Here is a 27,692-nt window from a genome sequence, read left to right as displayed (position 1 = left end):
GAGCCCTAGCCTACAAAATCCTCCGCCGGGGACTATACGGCCACGAATGCAAGAGGAGGCCATCCAATATGCCAAGAAGTGCGAGCAATGTCGGTTGTTCGCCCCAAGACTCCCATCTACCCGCCACCAAGCCGACATCAATCCTCAACCCCATACCTTTTGCCATGTGGGGACTAGACATCTTAGGCAACTTCACCGCAGCACCAGGAAACAGAAAGTACCTGGTCGTTGCGATCGACTACTTCACCAAGTGGGTTGAAGCTAAACCCTTGGCCAAGATAACAGAGACAGAGATGGAGAAGTTCGTCCGCGACGACGTCATCTACAGGTTCGGGGTACCACGGAACCTCATCTCGACAATGGAAAACAATTCAATAACCCGAAATTCCAAGCATTCTCACGCTACAACATCGACTCGGCTGTGTTCGGTAGCATACCCACAGGCCAATGGTCGTGGAGGTCACCAATGAACGCTACGGGAAGGAGTCAAGAAAAGGCTAGAAGGAGCCAAAGGCAAATGGGTAGAAGAGCTACCAAGCGTCCTGTGGGCATACCCGAACTACAAGATCGGGACGCCCACGGGAGAGAGCCCATTCCGCCTAGCATATGGCAATCAAGCATTGGCGCCGGTAGAGTCTGCGCTATGTCCCATAGGGTTCGCACTTCAATGAACGCACCTATGTCGACGGGATCGGGCGAACCTAGACTTTATAGATGAGGTCCGCGAAAGAGCACTACTAAGGAACGTCACCTACCGACAACGTCTTCGCCAGGTACTATAACGCCAGGGTCAAGGAAAGGCTATTCCACCAGGGAGATTTAGTACTACGGAGGGCAAGTGCATCGCGACCTACATAAGGCGGGAAGTCTGTCACCCAACCGGGAAGGACCCTACATAGTCTCTAGCGAGATACGCCCGAGGGACTTACCGCTTGAAGACTCCAGGGGGCAAGAAGGTAGACCGTGCACCGGAACTCGAACATCCGAAGAAGTACTACCAGAGAAGCATAGCAGAGTGGTAGTGATATGACGATGGCGAGTAGGAGTAGCGATGAGAGACGACATCAAGGACAATGTGAATTTCAGTCAAAATAAAGAAATGTTGCAAGAATACTTGTCTTCTCCTACCACTCAATCGAATCACGGCCACTACATTAAGGCAACATGCCAACATCGAGGCTTCATGCCTAAGGCGAGATGCCAACACTGAGGCTTCATGCCTAAGGCGACATGCCAACACTGAGGCTTCATGCCTAAGGCGCCATGCCACCATTGAGGCTCTACGCCTAAGGCGTTAACTATCAAGGGTCAGAGAGCATCAACGCGCAAATAATCACCAAGAGATAAGGCAATCAAAGAAAAGCAAAAGCGATCACATAGAAAAGTCATAGTAGTTACAACTCAAGTTCAAAAAAAAAGGAAAAAGGTTGAGACGTCTACAGGATCGGGACGGCCGTAAGGTCAAGGATCACGAGTGGTGGGTCACCTCCGACCCACTGGAGACATCATGTCCGCCTCGGGAGGACGCGCGAAGCACCCCCTCGAGCGGGGCAGCCTCCACCTCGACACCGAGCGCTCTCCACCACGGCTACACCGGAAGCGCCGCAGCAAACTCGAAAACCCCAAGACAGAGAAGTCATAGTCGGGGTCACCTCCAGACACAAGCGGCTAAGTCCCGGACCCCTCCCTCATAGGCGGGCTGAAGGCTGCGCTGATACAATGCGTCGAGAACGCAGAGGATGCCTGGAACTCAGCCACGGCTCGCTCACCTGCAGATGCCAGCTCCACCTCATGCCTTCCCCTCAATGAATGAAGCTCCTCCTCCAAAGCAAGAACCCTAGCCGAGCTCTCGGCCGCACCAGCAGAGGTCACACGAAGCTCCTCAGACACCTCTAGGAGCTTCCCGAATGCCACAGCGAGCTCCCCCGACACCCTCTGCGCGTCAGCCTCGGCCCTCTCACGGGCATCGACCGACCCGGAGCTCCCTCTCCACGTCACGCAGGTGCGTTGTATCCGCACCTCACGAGAAGGGTGACCCTCCGATCAAGCACCGCCTCAACAATACGATGATGGACCTACAATCAACATGGCAAGCGATAAAATAATGTAAAAATAAATGGAGCAATGGACATGATGAGACAGAAAAGGAATAACTCACCGAAGCCATGTCATGGTAGAGGGTCTGAGCCAGACAAGCATCGCTAAGCCTCTGCAAGGCCATCCTTGCAGTAGGGAGCCTGTCCCTATCCACCCACTCCCGCGACACGCCGGCTTTGGCCAAGGTCGAGCCCTCCAGCACGCCCAAGGTGATCACCAGGGACTCACCCAGCGTGGGAAGATCAGTGGCAGTACCGCCGAGGAACTCACACCTTTCCCCTTGGAAAGGGGCAATACAGAAGATCCGAAGGAACAACAGAGGAGGCGGAGGCACAGGCCCGGGAACGCCATCGTCACAAGGAGAAGTGCGGGGAAGGAGGACCCGCACGCCGAGCTCGTCACGTTGGCATGTCCTGGTCCATCCTTCCGCTTCGCTCCAACAACCACAGGCGCAGAAGCACCACCAACATCGGTCACTCCAGCAGATGGACCACCCTAAGAAGCGGCCTTCCTCCGCAGATTACCGAGAGCAAACTGAAGTCCGGACGCGTATCCACTGCATAGATCGACCAACCAATTAGATGACACATACATTCAAATACCAACATGCCAATCAAGTACAAAAGACAATGCTCTTACCAGGACTCGGCTTCCCGGAGAGACAGAAGGCCTCCGAGTCCAACTCCTGGACATGGAACGGATCGCGACCCGAGGCACGGAGGGAGTCACCCTCAAAATCACTCACTCAAGCCCGTGATTGACCCTCTTGAGGTCAATAACTTCTCTAACAGATCCGTAATGGGCATCGGGGGACCGTGGCAAAAAAGAAGCGATCCCTCCAATACTTCACGTGACTAGTGATCCCTGTGAGAAGCTCCACAGAGGCATAGGGCCCCTTGAGCACGCGGCGAGCAAAGTGATAGCATCCATGGTTCCCCTTCTTCAACGAGATAAAAGTGGGAGAAAAGGGGAACAGTGGCGGCTGCCCTGGCGGGCGAAGAAGACATAGAAACCCAAGATCACCCTCCAAGAGTTGGGCAACACCTGCCCAGGGGTGAGGTGCCAATGCTCTAACACTAACTCGACGAAGCGAGGGATAGGAAGGCGAAGGCCCTGGAGGAAAAATGAACGGTAGAGACAGATCTCCCCCGCACGATGAGAGAAGGCATACTCGCTAGGCCCTGGAGCACGCAACATGACCTGGCGGGAATATGGAACTCCTCACGGAGGGAAACCAAGTCGAAGGTGACAAGATGCTAGCAACAGGGCCTAACCTATCGCCAGGACCGGCGGTGAGGATGCTCCCGGTGGGCGCGATCCCTACGGGACCGGAGACACTAGAAGGTCCCACTCCTCCATCGGTATCACTAGGGGAGGGTATAGAGGAGGAGTACCCACGAAGAAGGCAATCCGGGGAACGCTCCTCTCGAAGATCCAACCCGACGAAGCGGGGCCAAGGTCACCCGGAGGCGACATGAAGGACAAGAGGGGAGCGACTACTTACTCGAGAAAGCAATCTCCCAGGTGGCAAGAAAAATGAAAGGAATGTCACCTGCAAAATATAAACAATGAGATCCATCACATACAAGAGGAAGAACATGGAAGAAGAGCGAGGGTCCATCACGCCCACGCCGCGGCCACCATAGGCGCGGCATCACCGGCAAGGCGCGGGCCACACCCAGGCATGGCCTCCCAGGCGCGGCCACCCAGGCGGCCACCCTCGCAAGGCGCAGCCACACCCACAGGCGCGGCCACACCCGCAGGCGTGGCCTCACCGAGGCGCGGACACCCGCGAGCGCGGCCTCCTGCCGTACCAAGCACCATTGTGGTAGCACTCTTGCCGCGCCTCACCGCCACGCGCCACATCCGTAGCGCGGCCTCACCGCGGCTACCCCCGGGCGCGGCCTCACCGCGGCTCGGCCACACCAGCAGGGGCAGCCTCACCACGGCTACATCCGCAGGGCGCGGCCTCACCGCGGCCACACCCGCAGGCGCGGCCTCACCCGCAGGCGTGGCCTCACCACGGCCTCACCTAGGCACAACCACACCCGCAGGGGCGCAAAAGGAAGAAAGGGGACCGATTTACCTCAGACAAAAGGTGACCGCGCAGAAAGACAGGCACACGGCGACGACGTGGCCACACCACGAGGCACAATCAAGGGATAGAGGTCACAAGAGGCAAGGCACTCAAGCCAAGCACCACTCAAGCCTTCCAAGCAAACCAAGGCACCAAGATAACACAACCCCAACACAAGGACCCAAAATCAAGCAAAATGGATACTAGTGGAGGTGACCCAAAAACAAGCACATGGTGGGCACCAAAGAGAAGACAAAAGACAAAAAGGGGGAATTAAAGGAGAGCAAAAGGGGAGACAAAAAGTAAGAAAGAGAAATGAGAAGTGAAAAGAAGAAGGGAGAGGAAGGAACATATACCTACAAAAACAAAAAGAAAAAGTGTAGGAGGTAAGGTTTGAAACCCCAACCTCTCCTACCTCATTAGTGGATTTACTGAGGCAAACCCCACAGGAAAGTCTATTCACGGCGGACCCCTCACTATGCAAAGACACCTACTCTCTTGGACATCCTATCCCAAGAGAGTGGGGGCAAATGATACATCCAATATTCACCGGCCAATCAACGACCGCCACGTGTCACGAGGCAACCCGCTCCATAGCTAAGGGGAACGAACCGGGGTCCCGGCACCACTCGGGCGCGGCCACCACTCGGCGCGCCTCCTCACGCGCGGCCTCACCCGAGCGCGGCCTCCTCACCTCCTCACCGAGCGGCCTCACCCGAGCCGCGGCCTCCTCACCAGGCGCGGCCACCACTTGGGCGCGGCCTCACCTAGGCGCGACCACACATCCAGGCGCGACCTCACCCAGCGCGCTGCACCCAGCACAACATCGTGGGCACGTGAGGTGGGGGCCACCCATCTACGATCCGATCGTATCGCTAAGACTCATGTCACTACCAGGACTCTAGACCGCCGCTTAGAGGTCACGTCATCCGGCGGATTCAAGCACCAAGGACGTTATCACCACACGCGGGTATCTATCCACCAAGGATCCTGATGCCACCAGGACACTCCCTCCCACGGGGAGATGGCCAATCAGGATAGAGCCCCGTTACCTAGGGCCTCTATCCACTCAACGGCACAATCGCCATCAAACGGGGACTCTCCACACCGCCATACACCTCCATATGCTACTATAAAAGGCAAGGTACGCAACTCCATCAAGGGACATCTAAACTCATACTGAATAATCACTATTCATCTGTTTGCGCCAGGAGATCTAACTTTGGCATCGGAGAGCCCTAGGCCGGGACCACACCGGTTCTCTCTGTTGACCCCTTTGGTCCACTTGCAGGTGACGGCACTCGCAGGACCGCTCGACGATTTCTTGACGCAACAGGGGTATCAAAAGTTGGCCCGCACCAGTGGGTTCGATTTGAACGATTGGTAGAAACCTGAGATTGGTTTGATCGAATAATAATCAGGCATTCTCGATGCAAGGTAGTGGCTCAGTTGCCCGATCTGGATTGATTGTAACCGAAAGTTTATAACCCAAGTAGACTGTTTAAGCCCAATTAGCTCAATTATAGCCCACTTATGATTGTTTATTGCCCGATTAATCAATTAACTTGTTTAAAGCCTGATTACCCTTGAGCTCGATTATAGACAGACTAGTAAGCAGTATTGACTAGTTGAATAAAAATGTGTCCATACCTTGGCCTTCGAGACCCAATTACCTAAACGCATAGAAATGGTGCGGGGCCTTAAATTGGTGGGGATCAATTATGCCCGACTGGTTGGCACCCATAATCTAAGGAGCTTGTCTGGTTACCAAGTCATCCAAAGAGAGCACCTGGTCCATCCGATCCAGGTTCCCAAAGAGTGGTCCAACCGCATTTCTCTACAGAGCCAAGCGGTTCACCACGGATCCATCCTCTCAAGCAGCCGAGGATCCGTGCCCCACCCTAGAATACGGTATGTGTGTACTGCGTACATCAGCACAGCACGTAGAATCTCCTATGCGTACGTTACGTTGTACAAACAGAGAAATACGGGTCAAAATTCCGACCCAAAAGTCCTTCGTAAATCTCGAATTGTTTCCTGAGGCGGCCAATCCTCAGTGGCTCTCCTTGACCTGCTCGACCTTTACCTCTGCCATCCAAGGTTAACGAAAGAACAGGAGAGAGAAAGAGAGAGAGGAGGGGGAAAAACAAAGAGAGGAAACCTCTCTCTCCTCTCGAGGTATTGTCACAGGTCTGGCTTTTTGTGATATTTCGTTCTTTCACTCCTTTGTCGATCAATATTCATCTTGATTTGTTATACTTTTGAGTCATGTATTGGTGTTTGAACTCCAAAGATCCGATTTTTATTCAGGGTTTTAGTTCCTTTTTAATTGATTATTTTCAACCCGATTATCTTTTAGCTTTTGTTAATTGTCAGAATTGATCTGCAGGGTTGGAGGGATTCTGTTTTTCCTTTTGTTGGTTTTTTGTATCTGCTTAGCTTTTAAGATTTTTCTAATATTGACCACTCAAGCAATTCATAAATTTTTTTTTTTTTTGGGATGAATCAAGCAATTCATAATTGTTACTGCATTATGTACTGATTTTTTATATTGGTGATAAGTACCTCTAATACTCCATATTGAGGTGAGGTTAATTGAAACTATGTTGTAGGGTACAGGTTAAAGATGGGAGTGAAGCAAGCTCTGAAGAGCATTGATGCTTTTCCTCGTGCTGAAGAGCACCTGTTGCAGAAGACACAGTCTGGTGCAGTGGGTAATGTATCTTTATTTATTATAGATTTTGTCGATTATGAGCACCTTAAAGTATAAATAATGCTAAAGTGTGGAGGTTTATGTTGTTGCTAAATTCTTTAAATGCTCACAAATTTCTAGTATTTGTTCATACATTGTATGGAGTTCACAAGAAATCATCACTTTGTCTATGATAGCACGGGGCACTTATGTTCGTGTTCATAGATCATACTTAGGCTTCTACTTTTGTCTTTTGCAGTGCCATATATACTTTTGAATATACTAAGTTGTTTCTTCCTTCCTATCTTTTTTCCTTATCATTTCCGCTATTATCATTCTATTATGAATTTTCTGTTCTGACAAGTGACAGAAAAAAGATGACCAAACAGTCTTGCTCTGGAACTTCATTTGGTGAACTTCCTTTGGAAATTGATTCTTGGAGATAAGTCACAGTGGATGTCCCCAACTTTTAGATTCAAAGAGGATTGTTGTCATATGATCTTGAATTGGGTGAGAAGCTGTGAAACAGCTTTACTTTGTCGACCATGAGAGGACCATGTGTCAAGCTTCAAGACATTGTGTTTCTCACTAGTAACGATTCCTCTCACGCAAGTCTTGCCGGATTTGAGATCTGGTCCTTGTATCTCCTCTCCAATACTTATTATGTTATGTTATCTGCTTGCACTCAGGGTGCAACGGATGCAAAGGAAGAATCAGAACAAAGAAGAGATGCAAAGGAAGAATCAGAACAAAGAAGCAAAACACTCAAATCACAAATTGAAGTTTTTTTTTTTTTGGAGGGGGGGGGGGGGTGTTAATGCTATGTAAATTCCATGTATTCTTGTCTTTGGCCAGGTGCCTTTTTTTGTAAATAAAATTTAAATAGTAATAGAAAAAAATAAATAAATTGAAGCTTCTTGTATGGACTAAGGTGTTCCTTTTTGAAGTTCAATTTCCCATTTACCGCAAATCGGATTGGATTCGGACCATCAATCACCTACTCTCAAATCAGTGGTACTACCCAAATCCTCTCCTGCTTATGAGTCATTGGTTAAGTTTTTCAAGTGATGACATCAGGCTGAGTCATGCCTATGGATGTATGGGCTGCTGTCTATTTGTAGAAACAATGCAGTTGGAAGCAATATTGAGTAGTTTTGGATGCAGTTAAAATGTGTATTTTATGATCATGCTGGTACTGTTTACATGGTGGCTACTAGGGCTTCCGATCATCTTTTCCTTTAGGCCTCTGATTGTGTAGAATTCAGAGGGTTGCAGGTTGCTAATTTTTATGCTCACCGGAATTTATAACTTTGGTGGCCTTGTGTTGCATTTAACCTAATTAGGCCCTTCTTTGGTGGGGATATCTGATATATTTAATTGGTCAGCAAGCTAGTAGAATGGCCTTTTTCTTTGTACGGTAGGACTTCTTCCTTTCTATCTGGGAATTGATAGAACACTGGAAGACTTCTATAACATCAGAATCTTCTTGATATTTGGCGTTGGTAGGTTTTAAGAAGGCTAAGAAGTTTATCTCGGAAACAAGTTTTTTTATTTGGAAATTGAAACTTTCACGGGCAGGATTTTCATCCTTACTTATGGCATCACTTCTATAAGCCAAAGACAATTTAATAATCCAAATCAGAAAGAAAATCTCATAACAAATTTAACTATAAGATTTCATATGCATTTCTGTCTTCTTTCCCTTAGAAGTTTCATGTAGGGAAAGGCTGTTGGCTTTGCTGGCTAGTTCAAATCCATCCCCTGCAATCGGACATTCACATATTTTGTGCTTATTTAATGGCTGCTTGATAATATATTTTACCTCGTTAAATTTTTCCCTTCTTTTTTCTTGCATAATAGGATTAGATTTATTTTCCAGTGGCTTGAACTTATTGATGACTTATGTTTCTTCCTCTTCTTTTTTGTAGTCTCAATTTTTGGTTTAATCATCATGGCCACATTGTTCTTGCATGAGCTGAAGTACTATCTTACAACATATACAGTACATCAGGTCTGTGTCTTACCTAATGCTGTTCTTTATGTATTATCCATTATTAAATATTCATGGGTTACAGAGGCTGAACTTCTTTGTAGAAGCATAACTCTTCTTGTATATGATTTTAGTTGGCAAGTCTGGTTCCTTAGATCATCTGGGTTATCTGACTGTGGTTTGCATGTTAAGTTCAGATGGCTGTAGATTTGCAACGTGGAGAGAGACTTCCAATCCATATAAATGTTTCATTCCCTTCTCTACCTTGTGATGGTTAGCATCTCTAATTCTGCTTCAAATTTCATGTTGACAATTATGTTTTCTTGCTGATTCTGTTAACTATCTCTCTGTGAAATTATCATTTTTTCAGTAAAAAATTAATGCTGTTTCTCATATGTTGCAGTTTTAGGTGTCGATGCTGTTGATATGTCAGGTAAACATGAAGTGGACATTGATACAAACATTTGGAAGGTAAGGAAGCCTTTTATTATTCCAAGATCTTCTTTCCAGTTTGAAATGATATATTTTGTCTTATTGACCAATACTTCTCGAGAAAGGTGATTTCTTGCTCTATTTGGAATAATGGTTTAGTCAGACATTCATAAAGGAAGACATACATGGGCATAGAGATAACATATGTGAAACAGATTGATTTGTTTTGGAGTTACAATTAGAGGAAGTTATGCGATGGAAAGCCAAAACGTATCCTTTGTTCTTAGGTTTGCTTAAGTTGAAAAAATGTGTTATCGGGCCTGCAGAGGAAAACTGAGAGAAGATGAGTTCTCAAGTTCCTTCAGTTATTGGGGTAGGTAGGCTGGACAGGAGATTGTGAAAAGAAGATAACTTGCATTGCTTTTCTCCTTTGTCCCACCGGAGGTTTTTCTTTTAAGCTTTCTCCCTTCTACTAGTATATGGAGTTGCATCAGCACCCATGGAATGGAAATATGTGTTTATTGAAGTGATGTATAAGATCGGCTTGGTTCTAAATGTTGATATGTTTCAGCTGAAATATACTAATAGAGCATAACAGCTAAAGTATCTGGCGGAATATGTCAATTATCTTAAGATCTATTAGTCAAATCCTCCTCCAATGCTCTTTAAACTTAACTTTGACTGCTCCTACTGAAACCCCAGGCATGCTACTGCTGGAGGCACTTTTCAAATCACCGAGGGGAGATCATCCTCGTCTTTTCTAGGCCTATGGTTATTGAAGTCTTGATTTTGTTAGAATTGTGCTTTGGGGTAGTGCTTCACTATCCTTAGACTGGTAACTCTGGTGGAAGGAGATTCGGCCTTATTGATCAAGTCGAGAAAAGAGGGATCTATCAGTTTGGGTCAGTCAATCTAAACAGTGGATCATGTTACTGTTGTGTGAATCGTACTTGAACAATCACCAATCTGAGCGAAAGTTAGATATGCCGATTCTTAAATACTTGGGTCAAATGGATGACTTGTGGAGTAGACTTCCCAAAATATTCTCACATTATTGTAGGCTAGATCTATCCTGACCTCCGGAATATCTCGTTCTTTTAGAGGGTTAAATCTAGCAAAACTCTGGCAGATAAAGTTTAAGCAGAGGGGGTTGGTTAGGAGCTTGTTTGGGCACATGTATTTCGATGTTCCTTTCGGGATTACATTTTTGTTCTCTTAACTAAAATATGTTATTTGCCAATTTTGTTCTTCAATTGTCTAATTCATTTTAGTGAAGAAGTTTGTGTCACTTATCAGAAGAAACATTTAAATAAAGGAATTTTTAGCTTTTCAATTTGTGTAATTTATTGTCATTAGTAATTGTTTCTTATTTTATCATTAGGCATTGGCATTTGTTGTTACTTCTCCTCCTGAAGTTCTTGTTCTTCTCATGATTTGATTCTCCTTGCAGCTTCGCTTGAATCGTGATGGCCACATTATTGGCAGCGAATTCATATATGACCTTGTTGAAGGGGGTCATACTCACAAACATGGTAATGGCATGGCACCATAGTCATCCGTTGTTCTTTTAAGAAAAAGAAAATAGTAGTGGTTTTTCATATCCTCTTCTATGACCAATTAAGCATACCTTTCTCAATCTGTCAAGTATGGGTATTGATGAAAAAGAAGGCTGTCAGCCTTTCACTTTGTGATTGCACAATATAACTTACGCATTTTTGGAGCTCCTTTTTCTTAATCTGTTCCTTCTGGATCTTTTTGTTATGTCAATTAGCTTTTAGAATGTATATGACAGTATCTGGACTAATTATAGCTTTTCTAAACCCAACCTTCCTACCTGCACTCATGTTTGTCTGGGTTCAGGCTAAATCCAAGCTGGTTATTCATTCCTCACCCCTGGTCTTCAACACTTGACTGGACCCATTGTTATCATTTATCAGCACCAAATGCCCTTTGGGCGAGTTCATCCTTCCTCTGTATCATGGTTCGTGATCTCAGTATCGGCTGGATCGGATTGGATCGGGATCGCCCAAACTTGGGCAATTGACACTTTTGTCCCTGTTTTCTTATAAAAAAACTATTTTTTTAAAAACATTTTTACCCCTGTCTGTACAGCTGGATCAGATCGGTATCAGGATCGGTCTCGGCCGATACCGATCCAATCTGGCCAAAATCGGCCGATCCGATCTGATACCTCAAACCATGCGCTGTATCCTCTGATGGGCATAAGGTTGTAACTTTGGGATCAGAGACTGGATTGGACACCACCAATCAATCCGGAGGTAAATTGGCCAAGAATGATATTTCCTGGAATAATGGGTGTTCTTGCTGTATTAGCCAGAGGGCGGGCCTTGGTGCAATGGTAAGGTTGCTCCATTGTGACCAAGTAGTCCTTCGAGTCTGGAAACAGCCTCTCTGTGAAAGCAGCAGGGGTAAGGCTGCATACATTATGACCCTCCCTAGGCTCCGCAGTGGCAGGAGCCTTGTGCACTGGGAATGCCATTTATTGCTGTATTGGCCAGGATCAGGTGGATCAGTATCATTCGATCCTGAGACAGATTGGCTAATACGCTCTATCCAATCTTTGGATTAAACTCCTTGATGGCCCCTGGCCAATTATCATAGCAACTGAACTATCTTCTTTGATGCGTTCACTTTTTCTTTCTTTATTATTTTTTTTTGGGGGGTCGGTGAGGGTGGGGTGGAGTGCGAAGGGTTTTCCAGAGTCTTTCTCTATTGCCATTATTGCCAATATAACTAAGATTGACCAATGGGCCTTGCTTTCGGGCCATCATACGTCCAAAACGATGACTTGCCTTCGAGTGGTCCAGATCAATGCGGGGGATGGCCATGATTTGATCATTGGCTTGGTTTATTTCTTTCATGGATGCAGAAGTTGGTAGTTTTTTCCATACAGCTCTAGGTATTTTATGTTTTGTGCTTTTGTATTTGTAACGAAACAATTACTTCTGTTCTGAGCTTTCTGTTGCGGTGTAGAACATCCTTGGTCAGATTTTGCATCGAGGTAGATAATTGTTAGATTGGTTGTTCTCTTATCTTCAACAGATCACAACAAAGAACATCATGAGGATTCTTCTCAAAAACTTCAGTCTCATGGTTTTGACGAAGATGCTGAAAAAAAAGTCAAGAATGTGAAGCAAGCATTGGCAGATGGGGAAGGATGCAGGGTATGTCTTGAAACTTGATGGGGCATTAGGATGCTCAAAATTTTTGTAAAAAATCTTTTATGTATGATTTGCTTACACTTTCTGCAGGTTTTTGGGGTTTTAGATGTTCAAAGAGTTGCTGGAAACTTTCATATTTCAGTTCATGGGTTAAACATATTTGTTGCACAACAGGTCAGCTCTAACAATTATGGTTTTATATTTTGGAAGTATTTCGTTTTTGACAGGAAAGAAGATTAGAAGTTCTTTTATGATTTTGATAAAAGATGTACTAAAGCCATCTGAGGATTTTGTTTTGAAGCTCTGCTGTTTGTAGATGTACACTTTCTTGTAATTTCTAGAAATATGACTGGTGAATGGACATGCCAACATATTGCTGCTCTGCTGACCCTACAAGAATTTATTTGGGGAATTGGTGTTATATATATATATATATATATATATATATATATAGAGAGAGAGAGAGAGAGAGAGAGAGAGAAGTGTTCAACTAGGCACTTGTAGCTGTCTGAAACCACCAAATCTAGAGTTAAATTGTAATGATTATGCTGACTGCTAAAATGCCCCACAATTCGGGTAGTTGGGGTCTTGAATTAGCATTTGGATTGAATCTAGTTAAATCTTAATGATTATGCTGACGGCTAAAATGCCCCACAAATCGGGTAGTTGGAGTTTTGAATTAGCATTTGGATTGTGCACTGTCCTGCACTTTGTAAGTGCTGTCCAACTGATAAAGGTCTAGAATCATTAGTTAGTAGTGAGCCCATGATTTCTGTTAGGATGTAAATTATGCTTGCCTATGATGTAGCCAGTGGCATCACTTATCTTAACAGATTAATAAAATTCTGTGGTTTTGTTGGATACAATAAAAATTGCATCATATGGACCCCATAGTAGCTGGTTTCCTGAGACGACCAAAAGGTCCAGGTTGCCAAGACATTTGTTGAGGGGATGAAAAATATCCACACCACCTTTCCTTTTAAAATGCCGAATAACAGATTGTTCCTATTCACTTGAATGGAATAGCGCCTAGAGGCTTCTGTGCAATTTGTTCAACTAAATGGAACAACCATTTGGGCTTCTCTATGTAGCTTAAGCCTTTCCTCAATCAAACAGAACAACTACTAGTTTCTGCTCTTGTCGTTTTCAACAGACTTTCCCTGAAGTGTGAACATTTAAAAGCAAATATATTATAATATCTTGCAGCAGGTGCTTGCGTGGGTTGCTTCTTGCCTGAAGGTAGGTGCCCAAAAAGGTACCAAAGGAATAAGGGCCTCTCCTTTCAGCGCCCGAAAGGGCTCCCGTTCAACTGCAATTATAGCCCAAAGGAATTTTATCAATTTGGTTTCTAATTAGGCCTTCTCTTGAATTTAGCAACAAACAAACTTTAAGCTCTTCAGATTACCCTACCTTCCCAAGTAAGAGCATTATTTTCAATGAGGTCCTATGTCTCTAGTTTCTTTTTTATTTTTGTGAATAGAGTAATAGACAAGCCATTTAATGGCTTGTTTTTTAGTATGTGCTGATGGTTTTCTTGAACATGATATGTGGTCCAATTTACTGATCACTTTCATTGACCATGGATAGGGTTGTAGTCATTTTATGACTTATTTGTTGCTGGTCAATCATGACAATTGGGCCACTAATTCCTGGATAGTGTGCTCGTATGTCGGAAATCAGAATCTGTGCTATGTTATTCTGTGTTGTTTGAAGTGTTGAGAAAAGTAGACTGTAATATATCAAACTCAAATAAATTTTGTCACGTAAATTAACATATTTTTCATTTATATTATTATGATACTTGTACATTTTATTTGTTAATTATTTAGCATTTATTCATAAAATTGTGCTATAGGATTGGCTTGAGAACCAAAATTTTATTGGAAAAAGTTTGCTTATAAATATAATTCAAGTAAAGGTTGAAAAAATATGCTGTCTTCATTTATTCAATGACCTCAACTATGGATTTATTTTAATCTGTAGGCAGTATTTGCTTTCCTAACTTATTTACGGACTTAACTTTGCAGAAGCATCTCATGTAGATAGTGATCTGCCCAAATTAGTGTGCATATTATACTTTATTTTACTTGGTTTCTGTTCACTTCATATGGATTCGTCTTGTTCCTCTCTCCCCCTACAGATCTTCGAGGGAGCTATTCATGTGAATGTGAGTCATGTTATCCACGATTTATCATTTGGGCCAAAGTACCCAGGAATTCATAACCCGCTTGACGGAACAGTACGGATTTTGAGTGGAACGAGTGGGACATTCAAATATTACATAAAGGTATCAATACTGTACCTTTGCTGCTGACATTTTTTTTTGAAAATTTTTTCTTGTATATTACAGCATCCTCCAATTCCCCTTTCATAAAAGCCCAAATTTTAAAAGTGGGTGGTTAAAGCATTACAGGCACCCTACTTTCCATTATTGTCCTTCCATTACTTATGCTAAAATGCTCTTCAAATTGGGTCATATTTACAATTTAGGACAGCCAAAAATGGAATTTTAAGAGACTGTTGAAGCTTGTAATTGGTTTTTGTTGCTGTAATATCTTTTAACAAATTCATTATTGCTATGTAGATTGTTCCAACTGAATACAGATATCTCTCCAAAGAAGTTCTACCAACTAATCAGTTCTCTGTTACGGAATATTTTGTCCCCATGCATGAGTTTGGTAGGATGTGGCCAGGTTGGTAGTCACCTTAATGTATACACTATATGTTTAGCATTCTTTTCCACCCTTCTCTTTATCATTAATTAACTATTGTGCCCTTTTATTCTACAGCTGTTTACTTTTTGTATGATCTTTCACCAATCACTGTGACAATTAGAGAAGAACGGCGCAGTTTTCTGCATTTAATAACTCGACTTTGTGCGGTACTTGGTGGTACATTTGCACTAACAGGTTCCTTTCGATTCCTGTTTCCAACTTTTCATATTTGGGTGATGCTGAGGGTTGATTATTCATACTAGATCCTCTCTTTTTGCATCAGCTTGTCAGGAGCATCCTACCCCTTATATAGTAATTTTTATGTAAAGGTTCAGACCTCAAATTTCATTCTGTTCATATCTGATTTACCTCACCAGGCAGGGGCATGTGTGGCTCTTGGAAGTTGGCTAATGGCTAGTAAGCTTCTGGCTTTAAATCTCTCAGGCTTTTTGGGCCAAAGGCATTTGCATGTGGTTAAGTTCTGGTATATAATGGCTGATGGCGTTGTTACTATGACCCTCATTTTAAACACATGCTCATAGAACACACTAATCGATATCTACTTTCCATAGTTTCTAACAAGTTGACTTGATTTGTGCAATTTTATCTAATGTATCTTTATTTAAAACGATTGGCAAGGAGTGGATAGGGAATTTGATTGACAATGAAAATTTGGAGGATTTGAAGTGAAGAGTCCAAGGTGTTGTATGCAACTGCATGTTGAGAAACCATATGATAATGCAGATTTGGACTCCCAAAACTTTGTTATGTTGAAAAATTCTTTCAAAGATAGATGGAGGAGGTGCATCAAATGTAGTCAATGACCTCACTTTAAGATTTCATAAGGCAAAGAGAGATTTGAAAGTCTTAGATGAGGTACCAGTTTGGCATGAGATACTTTTGAGTCAGTAACCTTCATAAAGTTGAGTTGCTGAATGTATTTGGGGGGATTTAGGGTAGGGAGGTTGGAAGTGGAGCTATTGGAAGTATCTCACTTCCCTCCCCCCCCCCCCCCAACAAAAAAGAAAAAGAAAAAAAAAGAAAGAAAGGTAATTATCTCATTCCTCATTTGCTGATTAGAAGTGGTATCTTGCGAGGGGTATTTGTTGAATCTGTATTAAAGATTAGTGACTATAAATTTGGAGATGAGGATTCTATATTGTTACAGTTCTTAGTTTGTGAATTTAAGAAGGTGACTCAGATATTTATGTAACCTGCTGAAAGGGAAACCAATGAAAGAGTAGTTCAGACACTGATGATAAGTTTACAAAGAAGGTGGCCAGTTGGTAAGACCCATGATGCAGATCAAAAGAAGGATCTGCGATGTTCGCAGATTATTGCTCCTTTCTGTGATGAATGTGTTTGTTCTAGTTATGGAATCCAATGTTGATGCTGTGTTAAGTTTTCCAGATACGATACGCACAAAAAGTTTGCTTTGAAGTGTGATTGCCACCTGTTTCAAGTCTTCCCAAAGTTTTCTATGGTATTTTTGAAATTTTAATCACCTCGGATTTGGGGTTTAAGCCATCAGTCTGAGCCTAAATTTCATACATACTGTTATGATTGTATTCAGTGTCCTAATTGTTTCTGGAAGGTGACTCCAGCACTGATTCTCACATGCAGTGGGGTACTAGCTGAAAATAGTCACTAGTCATTACAGTGCCTTGAAATGATTGTGTGCATTGAATCTGCAAGCTGCTATGCACCCTCAATGCATTTGTTCACCTAGAATTTTCTTTTCTGGAGGTTTTTTTACTTGTCTGATGTGATTACTCTTCCATTGGACAGGAATGCTGGATCGGTGGATGTACAGGCTTCTCGAGGCATTGACAAAATCAAAAAGTAGAATCATACTTCGGTAATTGAGGCCTTGGATTAAATCCTATTGAAGGCAACAAGATCTGTAACTCCCCCCCCATTTTTTGGCACAAGAGCCTGAATGCTAGATGCTGAGTCAATCCACACTCAAGAAAATGATCTTTCTTGCCAATCTCTGTGTTCTGGTGCTAATGTGCTTGAGTTATCCAATCTGTGTAAAAGTATATACTTTTTGTTTTCGTCTATATAGGCTTGTCTGCAATGTGATCAAGCAATTTTTGGAAACGGAAACTTCAGTTTTTGGATCAGAAGATGAAGGGAAAATTACGTTTAGCAACAAATATTTGTTAACATGAAAATGTCCATTTTGCATGGTTCATAGCCGGAGGCAGACACGGTTTAATTGGTTAAATCCTAAATCTGTTACACCCAGAGGGGAGGGGGGGTTGTGTTTCCGAAATCCAAATCTTGTCTGTATACGTTTTCAAAGATGATCCAATGGTATATAGCAATTGTAACTTTCAACTAGAAGAAAGTGGACTCTCTTTGTGAGAATATTTAGGACAGTTTTCCTCCACCCATAGAGGGTGGTTCACCCGCCATCCTATGGTTCACATACCCCTCCTAGGGTTTTAGTATGTTTCAAAATACCCTCCCGATCCCATTCACCGTGGCTGAAGGGAAATTGGGTCCTACGAAAAATATTTTGAGCAAATTCAATTGGAAAATGGATAAAAAGAAATTGGTATTGGAGTAAAATGACATAATTTTCAATGTGCAACAAAAGCACAGGATTTGATCCCCAGACCAAGGCTCAACAATGTTGAATGACACTTCAACCAAAGATGCACATATCAGGAATCTGACTATGCCAACATAAGTTGTGCAAATAACACATTGTCCTGAATCCTAGAATGTGTTGCAGTCATAACTCATAAGTTGAGGCTGGGACAGCAAGAAGATCCAAGCTGCCTAATCCACAGCATCTACCAAGAACGGCTGCTTCCAACTACCAAAACTGAAGCATGTTCTTGCCCAAGTAGTAGCAGCAGAAAACAAAAGTCCTTGGACATTTCGGCATCTTTACAAATCTACAGTATGGCTGCTTTAGCCATCAACCTAAAGCTCATCTTTGCCATAGTAGTGACGGAAAACACAAGAGAAGTCCTTGGACTCGTGACCTTCCTTGCAAAGCCCCATGTAGCTGCACCCAAAAATTCATCTCATAAAGGAAATTTAGGTTCATGTCAGAAATATAATTGAGGTGTCCAAATTTTTCTACAGTATACAATGTACAAACATGAAGAGGACACACAATTAGAATTAAATGTCTCGAGGCCTTAAAATTGGTAACCTCGCTGTTTACTAGGCAGGAAGTTCATTCCCACTCCTTTGTATCCCCAAAACTATCATGGGTTAACTCGAAGAAAAGGATAAAAAAAGCAGTATCATGGAAAAATAATTTACCATAATCATCTATTCCATCAGAGCTACCTAAGAAATCACAGTTGATGATGTCCTAACATGCCTCACATCTAGGAATGTAGAGCAATTCATCTTGCTGGATCAACAATGAATGAGGAAAGGAAGAATTGATTATTGAAAGTTTTTGTTTTTAGTTTTATTCTTGAATTTTTATATTTTTAAAATATCCATTTACAGAGAATTAAGATGAGAGGTGCATGCAAAGGTAGCCTGGTAGTGCAGAAGGTGTTGGGGGAAAGGCAAGGTCTATACATGAATGAAGTGAGGTGACAATTAAGAAAAATATATATGTAACAATATTATAACACAGCACACAAAGGGCACATAAAGATGCATTCCTTTGTAAAATAGCAGCAGAAGGCAAGCCAAGGCACAAGGATTCGAACTTTAGAAACAATGAGGAGTCTGTGTAATGATACCCAAATATGCTATTCAAAAATCATAACTATAGTTGTAGAACTATGTCAATAGATCCACATATCATTCATCTGAGGGAAGAAAACTCACATTGCTTGTGCTTGGGATGTCATGGGGCACTTAAGACTGACTTCTTCAGCTGATGCTGCAGCAAGATTTAGATCTTTCGCCTGCATTATACACAACAATCATCTTTCACGTTCTTGATCAGTTTAGAACCAAATGTTGCACAAAAAACCAAAGGCTTCATTTCCAAATCATTCCATATTTGGTTATTAAATTTCACTCTATTTTGCATCCAAATCCCTTTGGTTTAAAAAGAAAAATTAAAATTACATATAAACTGTATCATTATTAAATATGGTAAGCAATTTAAGTAGTTTATACAATCACATGGGTTAATGATTATAAAAAGTTTCTTTTTTAGGTTTGAAAATTTTCACTTCCCTTTGCTTCAATTTCCTTTGCAACCAAACGTAGTCAAAAAGTATTTTGTTCTGCAAGTTTCAGTTATATACTCCTTAAAAATAGGAGTTTCAGTTAGATGCTTTCATCATGCAAAAGAATTAACAGCAAGCAGGTAAATGAACGAAACAAACAACCTATGAAAATCATGGACAAAGCGGATGCCATGTGACAAGAACCCCACTGAAAAGATCCATGGAGATTTCAACACAGCAACTATAGTTTGGAAGATAATGTTTAAAGGATAATAAGGTTACAATCAAATTATAAAGGACACCTGATTTTTTAAAATTTCTCCCTTTCGGAAATTAGGACTTGCTTAGGCATAAGAAGTCCTGGCACTTGTATTCAGAACTCAAATCTTACAATCCAAACGCAACTTGATAGATTACCACAGAAATAAATCCAAGGGGTGATTCAGCTAAAAGTGCCTAGATATCAGAGATTCATGAACTAGATCATGATTACTGTAAATTAGAATTTTGACAATTATTCAGGAAGCAATTTTGAGGAACCTACCATAAGCTTAGAAGAAAATCCGCCATCATAATTTCTTGAAGCAGGTACCCCTTCCATCACTCCAGGAACTGGGTTGTAACTGTCACTGCCATATTTTAGCATGTCAGAAGAATAACTGATAAGGAGTGTCATTTTTAACCTGTCAATGTCTTGTTAGTGACTCACAAACACAATATTTGAAAGGTTGTCTAGCAACACAAAAATAAGAGTGACCTAGTAAAGTCACAACTACCAAAAAACATTATAGTTTGCAATTATTAATCATAACATTAACCATAATAAGTTTATTAAAGGCAATGGAAATTCAGAAAATCGAGGCTTCACCATACCTTACAAAACCTTAGATGTCTTTAGCACATCAGAATTCAAAATTTAGGAGTGTGTCTGAGTTAGGTGCACATTATAGGAAGATGCTAGGACATGTTAGTAACTTGTCCTCGTACGGATCATTTAGGGTTTCAGAGAAAGTTGAACCATTGGTTTTTTTTCTCCCTTTTGGGATAAAACCACTGATTACCATTTTGTATCACTAATAGCAAATCAGTTGAAAAGTTTAATCAGAAAACAATTTCAAGATATGAAAATTTGTTCACAAGCTACAACGTCAAGCCTCTCAAGAACTCAAAATTTTTAACCTCCTACTTTTGCAAAGCTGTCAATTTGGTGATTGAATTATATAACCAAAAGAAGATGGCACAATTCTGCGAACAGTAGAAAACAGAAGCTTGCAATTTTAGGTCGTTAAAAAGAAGACCAGTTCCTAGCTTTGCAGTGCAGCTTAAAAAACGGTGAGTAGAAACTACTTGAAGGAAGAGTACAAACAATTTACTACCTACTCCAACACCGTGCACTTGAAGAATTGAATATCTTGGTTAATGTACTTGCTGTAATTCCCAGAGACTGGCCAAGTGAAAATGCTTCTGACACCCCGAGCATGCTTACAGCCATTGCCAAATTATTACAGATCTTTGCTGCCTAATAAACAAAGTGTGCCAAAGGCATCACAGTCAGTACCTCTGAGAGATAAAGTATCATCAACCCTTTACTTCCATAATGATTTGGGAACTTTCTTTCATACGGTGCCTATTGGATGTTTGAAAGGAAACACATTTTTTTTTTCATCTTTGAAAGGACCCAGCAAGTACTCCAGGGTATAGCCACATGTAAACCAAAATAAAGAAACTAAAGAAAATATTTCAAGTGCATTTGACTTTTTTTCTTTCTTGTTTTAGGTTTTACCAGTTCACATCCTTTTTTACTAGCAATTTGCATTGTCATCTTCCTGTTTGTACTAATAGATGTCATACTGGCCTGTATAAATTTTGGAGGCGCCAGTTAGATGCCTGTAACGATTTGATATATTAGCAACATTAGATATTCTCCAATGTTCTTAAACTCTGGTTCAATATAAACTTAAGCTTACCGAAAAGCAGAATTAATTTGTGGAAGTTTCTGGAAGCCACAGGAACGTTGTAAAATGTTATGGAAGAAACGATGGAAACAATGAAGAAATTTGGAAAACCAGGGATTAGGAAATGATTGATTAAACAGGAAAAAAAAAGATAGTAGTCATATCACTTAAATAAAAATTTAGATCAGTGGATCTGAGATCAATAGCGAGATATATAACTGTTACAGGCATCTAAACTCCAAACGAAAAATTGTACCTGGATAAACAGTCTACAGTATGGCCTCAAAGCAACGCATTCCCATAAAAAACAGTACAAGTTAATGTAATATAACGACATGAAGTAGAATATAACTTGCTGATGAGGGGATATGCCTACTTATATGTAAATATTAATAGGAGATTCTTTCACTTCAGCAAGTGGTTCTAAGGTTGTGTTACTCTCCCCAGTCCAAAGAGTAGGATAGAAACATCTGCAAACATATGCCTAAGTTGAAAAAAAGACTCTGGGTTAAATGGATCTGCTCCAACCCTCTCAATAATGACTCTCTGGACTGTCTCCTGTCCCCCTGATGCCTCCTAGGTCTGGCACAAAATTCTCCTCCTCTGCCCCACTGCTATTAAAGCCATCTCCACTAAAATTGCTGATGGATCCTCCACTTCCTTCTGGCTCGACCACTGGCACCCTATGGGTTCTCTTCTCTGTGGTTGGTGCTAGATCGGTCTATTCTTCGGGTATTGACAAAATTCACCATTATTGCCTCTGTTATCTCCCACGGTTCCTGGTCCTTCCCCCCCCCCCCCCCCTCTCTCTCCCCAGCCTCCACTTAATCCAAGCCTCTCTCCCCTCCCTCCCACCCATCCTCCCCATTTAGATAGGCCTACCTGGCTCCCATCCCCTTCTGGCATTTTTTTCTTCCTTTTCAGCTTGGAACTTTGTCCGTGTCCGCTCCCCCTTGTTCTTTGGCACAAGATTGTTTGGTTTAAGAGCCACATCTCTCGCCACAGATTCACAGTTTGGCGAGCCCTCTCCCACTGCCTCCCTACCCAATCCTTCCTCATCCAGAGGCAGATACCCATCCCTCCCAGTTGTGTCCTGTGTTGGAATGGTATTGAGGATACCGATCACCTTTCCTTCTCCTGTCCCTTTTCAGCCTCCATTTGGAACTGAGCCCTAGCCAGCTGTTGGCCCCGTACTAGACCTCTTCCATTCTCTAGGGAGTGGCTTTGGACTCCTTGTGACACTGCTGGGAAGCTTATTTTTGGTGCTGTTATCTCTCACCTTCGGATGGAGAGAAATCTTCGGAGATGGACCTCCAACTCTTGATCTCTTGAAATGATTTGGAAGTCATCTACTTTGATGTTCGCCCCAAGTTACACTTGCTCCCCCCCCCCCCTTGTTCAATGCTAGATTCTCCAAGGAACAAGCGTATTGTTGTCTCCTAGGGGTTGCATGTTTCCTTTTCTCAGTCTCCGGGCCCTCGTTCTTCGGGCTTGGCTTTTGAGTTGTCCGCCCCCCCTCTTTGGGGTTTTGGTAATGAATTTATTCATCCCAAAAAAAAAAAAAGTTCAAAAAAGGGAACCACTCATACCAAGATATTGTCAATGTAGAAAGTCTGCAGACAAATACTCAATTCAACTAAGCCTTATATCAACAAAATGGGCCGGCAATGCAAATGCTGTTTCAAAATTCAACTCTATTCAAAGCCGAGTGAAAAAGAGTACATCAGAATTCAGGATACCACCAACCAAACTTTTGGGTTATCCAAACAGACATTATTCATTCAACTGCATAGTTTCAGGTCAAAATCAACATCTAAAACTATTATAAAGCTCTACAGAAGCACTGACAGCAATCAAAATGGGTGATCTAATTTGGATGGATTTGTATCCCCCTAACAATTAGAAAGTTTGGAGATTTAAGCTCCCAAACAAACAAAATAATAATAACAATAACAATAACAATACAAATATTGATAATAGTAATTAATACAATGAATATTTTAAGAGAACTTACAGCGCCATTTCCAGTCCCACCACAATAAATTGTGTTTCTTCCCATTGAGAGAAATATGGGTTTTGCAGCCAGATAAGCTTCCTGCAAGCCACCAACCTGTATACACACCATCTCCTGTTCTTTAGTTCTACAGTACCAAAAGGATTGGTTTTTATTCCCATCACACAAAATTTTTGAGCCATGACATGTCTTCATGTCATAAATCAATTAAAGAGTGCATACCCCTCTCAGATATTAAAAATCTGAAGAGGGGCAGGATTAACTCCAAGCTAGCTTGAATAGTGGACAGCGTGCCGCAATTCCTTTCCACTTCTCAGGAGGCTTTGACCATTATTAAGATGTGAAGCCCCCTACTAATACACTTTTAATACAGTAATGAAACAAGAAAAGCATGAAAACTGATGAAAATATCACTTTTGATACAGTAATGAAACTGTGTATACAAGGACGCTCTGTAGTAGATAATAGATATTGTCATATACAGAAGATTATGATCACAACAAAAAATTCACTCAGTCTACTTGAATAAAAGGTCTAATGAAGAATTCTAACCATAAAAGTAAGACTTCCAACTTCTGCACCAAGAACACCTCCAGAAACAGGGGCATCCAACAAGACAGGGGAGCCTCCACAAACTACATAAAACATCCTAAATTAATCTTTGGAATAAATTTCCGAATAATGGATTGGATCAGTGTATAAATTATCTAATAAAAAAATGCAACCCTCGTTTCTAAGAACAAACCCATAACTGGAAATATAAATTATCTACCTATGAGATGCCACTTGGATGATTATGTATTGATCATGAATAAAATCCATAACAATAAATAAATAAACGAAATGCCTTGAAAAATATGCCCCAAACGATAATTTTTTTCAGTGGTGTGAAACCTTTATTTTCTTTTAGTGCACAATTAGAAATAGTCGCAGAAAGTCCTCTTGAAGTCTGGGGATCAATTGTTGATGAATCTATAAATAACCATGGTGTGAGGGGATTCCTTCCATGAAGCAGACCATTTTGTCCGGTGTACACATCTAGCACCTGCTCAAAAAAAAATTTAATGTGCATTCAGGATGGGGGGAAAAGTTTAACCGACATCTATCACAAATAAAATACCCGCAGCATTGGACACAAAACTTTTCCTGATAAAGAAGTGATTGGGTAATTTCAGAAGTTTGTTATTTTGACACACAAAATCTAGGAATCCAAACCTAGAGATGATGGTTCATGCTGGCATGAAAGTACAGATTCAGATGCGAGATCCAAAACTAATCAGTATTTCCATCTGTTTGATCCACAACCTACTTTTAAGATCAACATGAAGATTTAATTGTTTGATGCATGGGGCAACCAAAATATTAAATATAATTTTGTTCAAATAAAAGAGAAAGCAAATTCTCATCCAAAAACAGCAAAGTTTTTTTTTGGGTAGAAAAAAACAGCGAAGTTAAATCAATGAAACATAGAGAACAAGCGGATTAAACAATAACCAAGAATATAACAGAACGGACCAAGGTAGGAAAGAAGAAAACTCACATGGGAAGATGAAGGCAACATTGTGATCACAACATCGCTTGTTTCTGCAACCTCAAAAGGTGTTCCTTTGGCTAGAACTCCCTTACCTGAGAACTTCTCCATCACACTACTGTTTCTGCAAAACCACACCAACTCTGTATTTGCATCATAATAATAGATGCAAACAGCTTATACGAACTACATGTTCATCTACAAATTCCAAAATTTTGAATAACTTCCAGTTTTACTGTAATTTAAAAAAAGCCACAAAACTGAGACAAAAAGAATCCAAATACAATTCAAATAAGTTTACATGTCATGGATGCAGACTTTGTATCCGGCGTTAATTAGATTATTCGCCATATGAAAACCCATATTGCCAAGTCCAATAAATCCTATCCTCTGCAGTGTATCAAAAGCAAACAAACATAAACACACCATCCCACGACACATACAGAGACACAAATGCACAAACAGAGAAACAGATAAACGTAAATGGAACTTCTGAAAATTACTTGAAAACCTAGAGTTACATTAAAATCACATACGAACTAAGTGATCAATTTCCAAATGTTCATACCACAAGACGAGATTATGAATTTATTGAGCTTGAGATTAAAACTTGCCTCCAAAACAGGTGAGACATTGGACGAAGAGAATCTACGAAGTGAAGATGGTCGAAAGGAATAATATTTGAGTGCTGATTTAAAATTTGAAAGAGCTTTCAGGGTTTTCACTCTTGAAATCGCCATTGCTGCCTCCCTCTCACCAAATTACCAGTGAAGAAAATGCTTAAAGGGCGTTGTGATCTTATAATCTGTAATTGTGTTTCAGACAATGCTTTTTGGAGTTGGTGTGGCATTTGTAGTAATCCAAATTCCAAACACGATTATTTTCCTATTTTACCCCATGGCGGACCAGAGCGACTTGTGAGAGTCTGAAGGGTACTTCCGTAAAATCGTGTACAGGGTGCCGGTTTTGGTGAATGGAGTCATGGACCATGCAGCAGCATTGCGGCCAAGTGAGAACAGCACCTGTATCAGTGTAGCCACGTGGCTTTTTATTATTGGATTAGATTTCCATTCATCCATGGTAAGAAGAAATATAGTTTTAAAAAACCCTTTTTCTCTTACCCAAGTGTTAGATGCCATGGATGAAGAGATTCTCTCATCACCGTGAGTAAAGAGAAAAAGTTGAGAAGCTTGAGATCACCGATTCTATCTCTATACCATAGGTATGTAGGGAATGCTTTGGATTTGACAATATGCAACATTTCGGGATCACAGTTGGGTCAAACTATTGGATAGAGCCCTCCTTACAAAGGATTCTGTAACAGTGTTAATTTCCCTTGAAATATATTAAAAAGAGACATCATCGAGGTAGGTAACCACCAGATGTCTGATATCAGCTATTATTAATCTAATAGCAAGAGGCGAAGCCTTTGAAGCATCTCGCAAGTAAATAATAAGCTCCTGATTATCACTCTCCACCACCAGAATGTAGGCTAGCTTCGATCAGGCCTTGTCGAATGGCCATGGCCTTCCCCACTAGAATGTCCGTAAAGGGAACTGGGTTTGATACCGCTACTAGAGAAGCATAGGTACTTACTAGATGCACTAATTGGCACCTTCACATGCCACATGGCAGCTTGCCTAACATTTAAATTTGGTATCTAGGTAGTAGGCTTTGTGCCTTCCTCTGCATACTCGTCAAATTTCAAGCCAAATAGATTTTGCTAATTCGAAAAAACCAAAAGTTCATGCAAGGCCCCCACCTAGGAAGGGCTTCCGGCGTAACATGACCAAAGGAAATTCAGATGGGCCCACATTGTATGGATGGGATTGTGGTCGCCACTCGCATGGCAAATATGAGTCCAACGTTGGAGTTCGTTCACTTCAAAAAAAACAAGAAAAAGGGCTTTGAAAAATTCAGGGCTATGAGAGTGTAGAATGTAGTATGAAACCCAGTAGAGATCAAGCCAGTCGATTTCGTGGGGAGGGAATCCAAGGAGGGCCCAGTGTTCTGGGGCAGAACGGTTTCATACATAGGACGGAAGCAATGTCATTTCACGTGAGGAATGGGAGAGAGAGAAGGAGGGGTCGGAATCTTGCCCCATTTAATGTACGATTACCACTGGCACTGAGGACGTCCTGCCACACGGGCCTTTTCTTTTTATTTTTCATTCAAGAAAACGTCCAAAGTGTTCTTCCACACAGGGCCCAGCCCACTTTGTAATTATTATTTGCTGCACAACCTCATGAGCATGAATTTTACCTTTACCAACACGTACAGGACAATGTGGGCAGTTCTTTCTATCTTTCCTCCATCTTTCTCTCCACTTTCAGATTTTGTCTCCTTTCCCACTCCTGCTGCAACCTAGTTAATCAAGAAAGAACAATTTGAAGTCCCAGTGCCAGTTGAAGCATGCTTTCATATGCTTCATTCTTGAATTAAATGTTCAGGTTCTCAACTACCTACCAGTTTAAGAAGATCTTCAATGTCATGTGCCCAGTCAAGAAGCTCCAAAGATGCTTATGATAAAAATCATTATCTGGCCGGAAAGCTATGACAATTTGATAGAAGCTTCTCTAGCTCTTTCAAACTACACTGCAATCTTTCTCAAGATGTTTAAGCCAGTAGACTGATAATCTAAGATAAGAATACTGCAAAGCACTGGTCTTTTTACCTATCTCAGCCATAGAATGGCCAAACTAATATAGACTGTCAAGTGTTCAGGGCCCTCGTCCTTGTAAAGCGTGTCCAATCTTATTCTTGAGCGTATACTTGTGTTGGTGTTGTATCTTGGCTTGCTCAAAAACAGTCAAATTCAATCTTCTGTTCTGTTGTAGCACCTCTGTAT

General features: G+C 41.8%; 2 protein-coding genes across 4 annotated transcripts; one reads left to right on the top strand and one right to left on the bottom strand.

Moving 5' to 3' along the window:
- Positions 1-6,206: 6,206 nt before the first annotated feature.
- LOC122649596 (endoplasmic reticulum-Golgi intermediate compartment protein 3-like) lies at positions 6,207-17,090 on the top strand. 2 transcript variants are annotated; one of them, XM_043842806.1, is made up of 12 exons: positions 6,212-6,364; positions 6,787-6,888; positions 8,795-8,877; positions 9,054-9,129; positions 9,260-9,327; positions 10,739-10,820; positions 12,352-12,473; positions 12,561-12,644; positions 14,611-14,757; positions 15,055-15,163; positions 15,260-15,379; positions 16,973-17,090. In XM_043842806.1, exons 2-12 carry the CDS (start codon positions 6,801-6,803, stop codon positions 17,044-17,046), a joined length of 1,053 nt encoding a protein of 350 aa, XP_043698741.1. In that variant the 5' UTR covers positions 6,212-6,364; positions 6,787-6,800; the 3' UTR covers positions 17,047-17,090. The 2 variants fall into 2 exon arrangements, with proteins under 2 accessions (XP_043698742.1, XP_043698741.1); XM_043842807.1 differs by lacking the exon at positions 12,561-12,644 and having other exon boundaries at positions 6,207-6,364; positions 16,973-17,083.
- A 628-nt stretch (positions 17,091-17,718) lies between these two features.
- Positions 17,719-25,623, bottom strand: LOC122649597 (probable 3-hydroxyisobutyrate dehydrogenase, mitochondrial). 2 transcript variants are annotated; one of them, XM_043842808.1, is made up of 10 exons: positions 25,459-25,623; positions 25,146-25,234; positions 24,854-24,968; positions 24,208-24,358; positions 23,866-23,948; positions 23,314-23,409; positions 20,721-20,863; positions 19,889-19,973; positions 18,995-19,074; positions 17,719-18,206 (listed from the first exon to the last, which is right to left on the bottom strand). In XM_043842808.1, exons 1-10 carry the CDS (start codon positions 25,582-25,584, stop codon positions 18,122-18,124), a joined length of 1,053 nt encoding a protein of 350 aa, XP_043698743.1. In that variant the 5' UTR covers positions 25,585-25,623; the 3' UTR covers positions 17,719-18,121. The 2 variants fall into 2 exon arrangements, with proteins under 2 accessions (XP_043698743.1, XP_043698744.1); XM_043842809.1 differs by having other exon boundaries at positions 25,146-25,240; positions 25,468-25,623.
- Positions 25,624-27,692: the final 2,069 nt, after the last annotated feature.

The sequence above is a fragment of the Telopea speciosissima genome, chromosome 2 (assembly GCF_018873765.1).
Source record: "Telopea speciosissima isolate NSW1024214 ecotype Mountain lineage chromosome 2, Tspe_v1, whole genome shotgun sequence".
In the NCBI taxonomy this organism is placed as follows: domain Eukaryota; kingdom Viridiplantae; phylum Streptophyta; class Magnoliopsida; order Proteales; family Proteaceae; genus Telopea; species Telopea speciosissima.
This window is presented reverse-complemented; position numbering and strand designations above follow the sequence as displayed.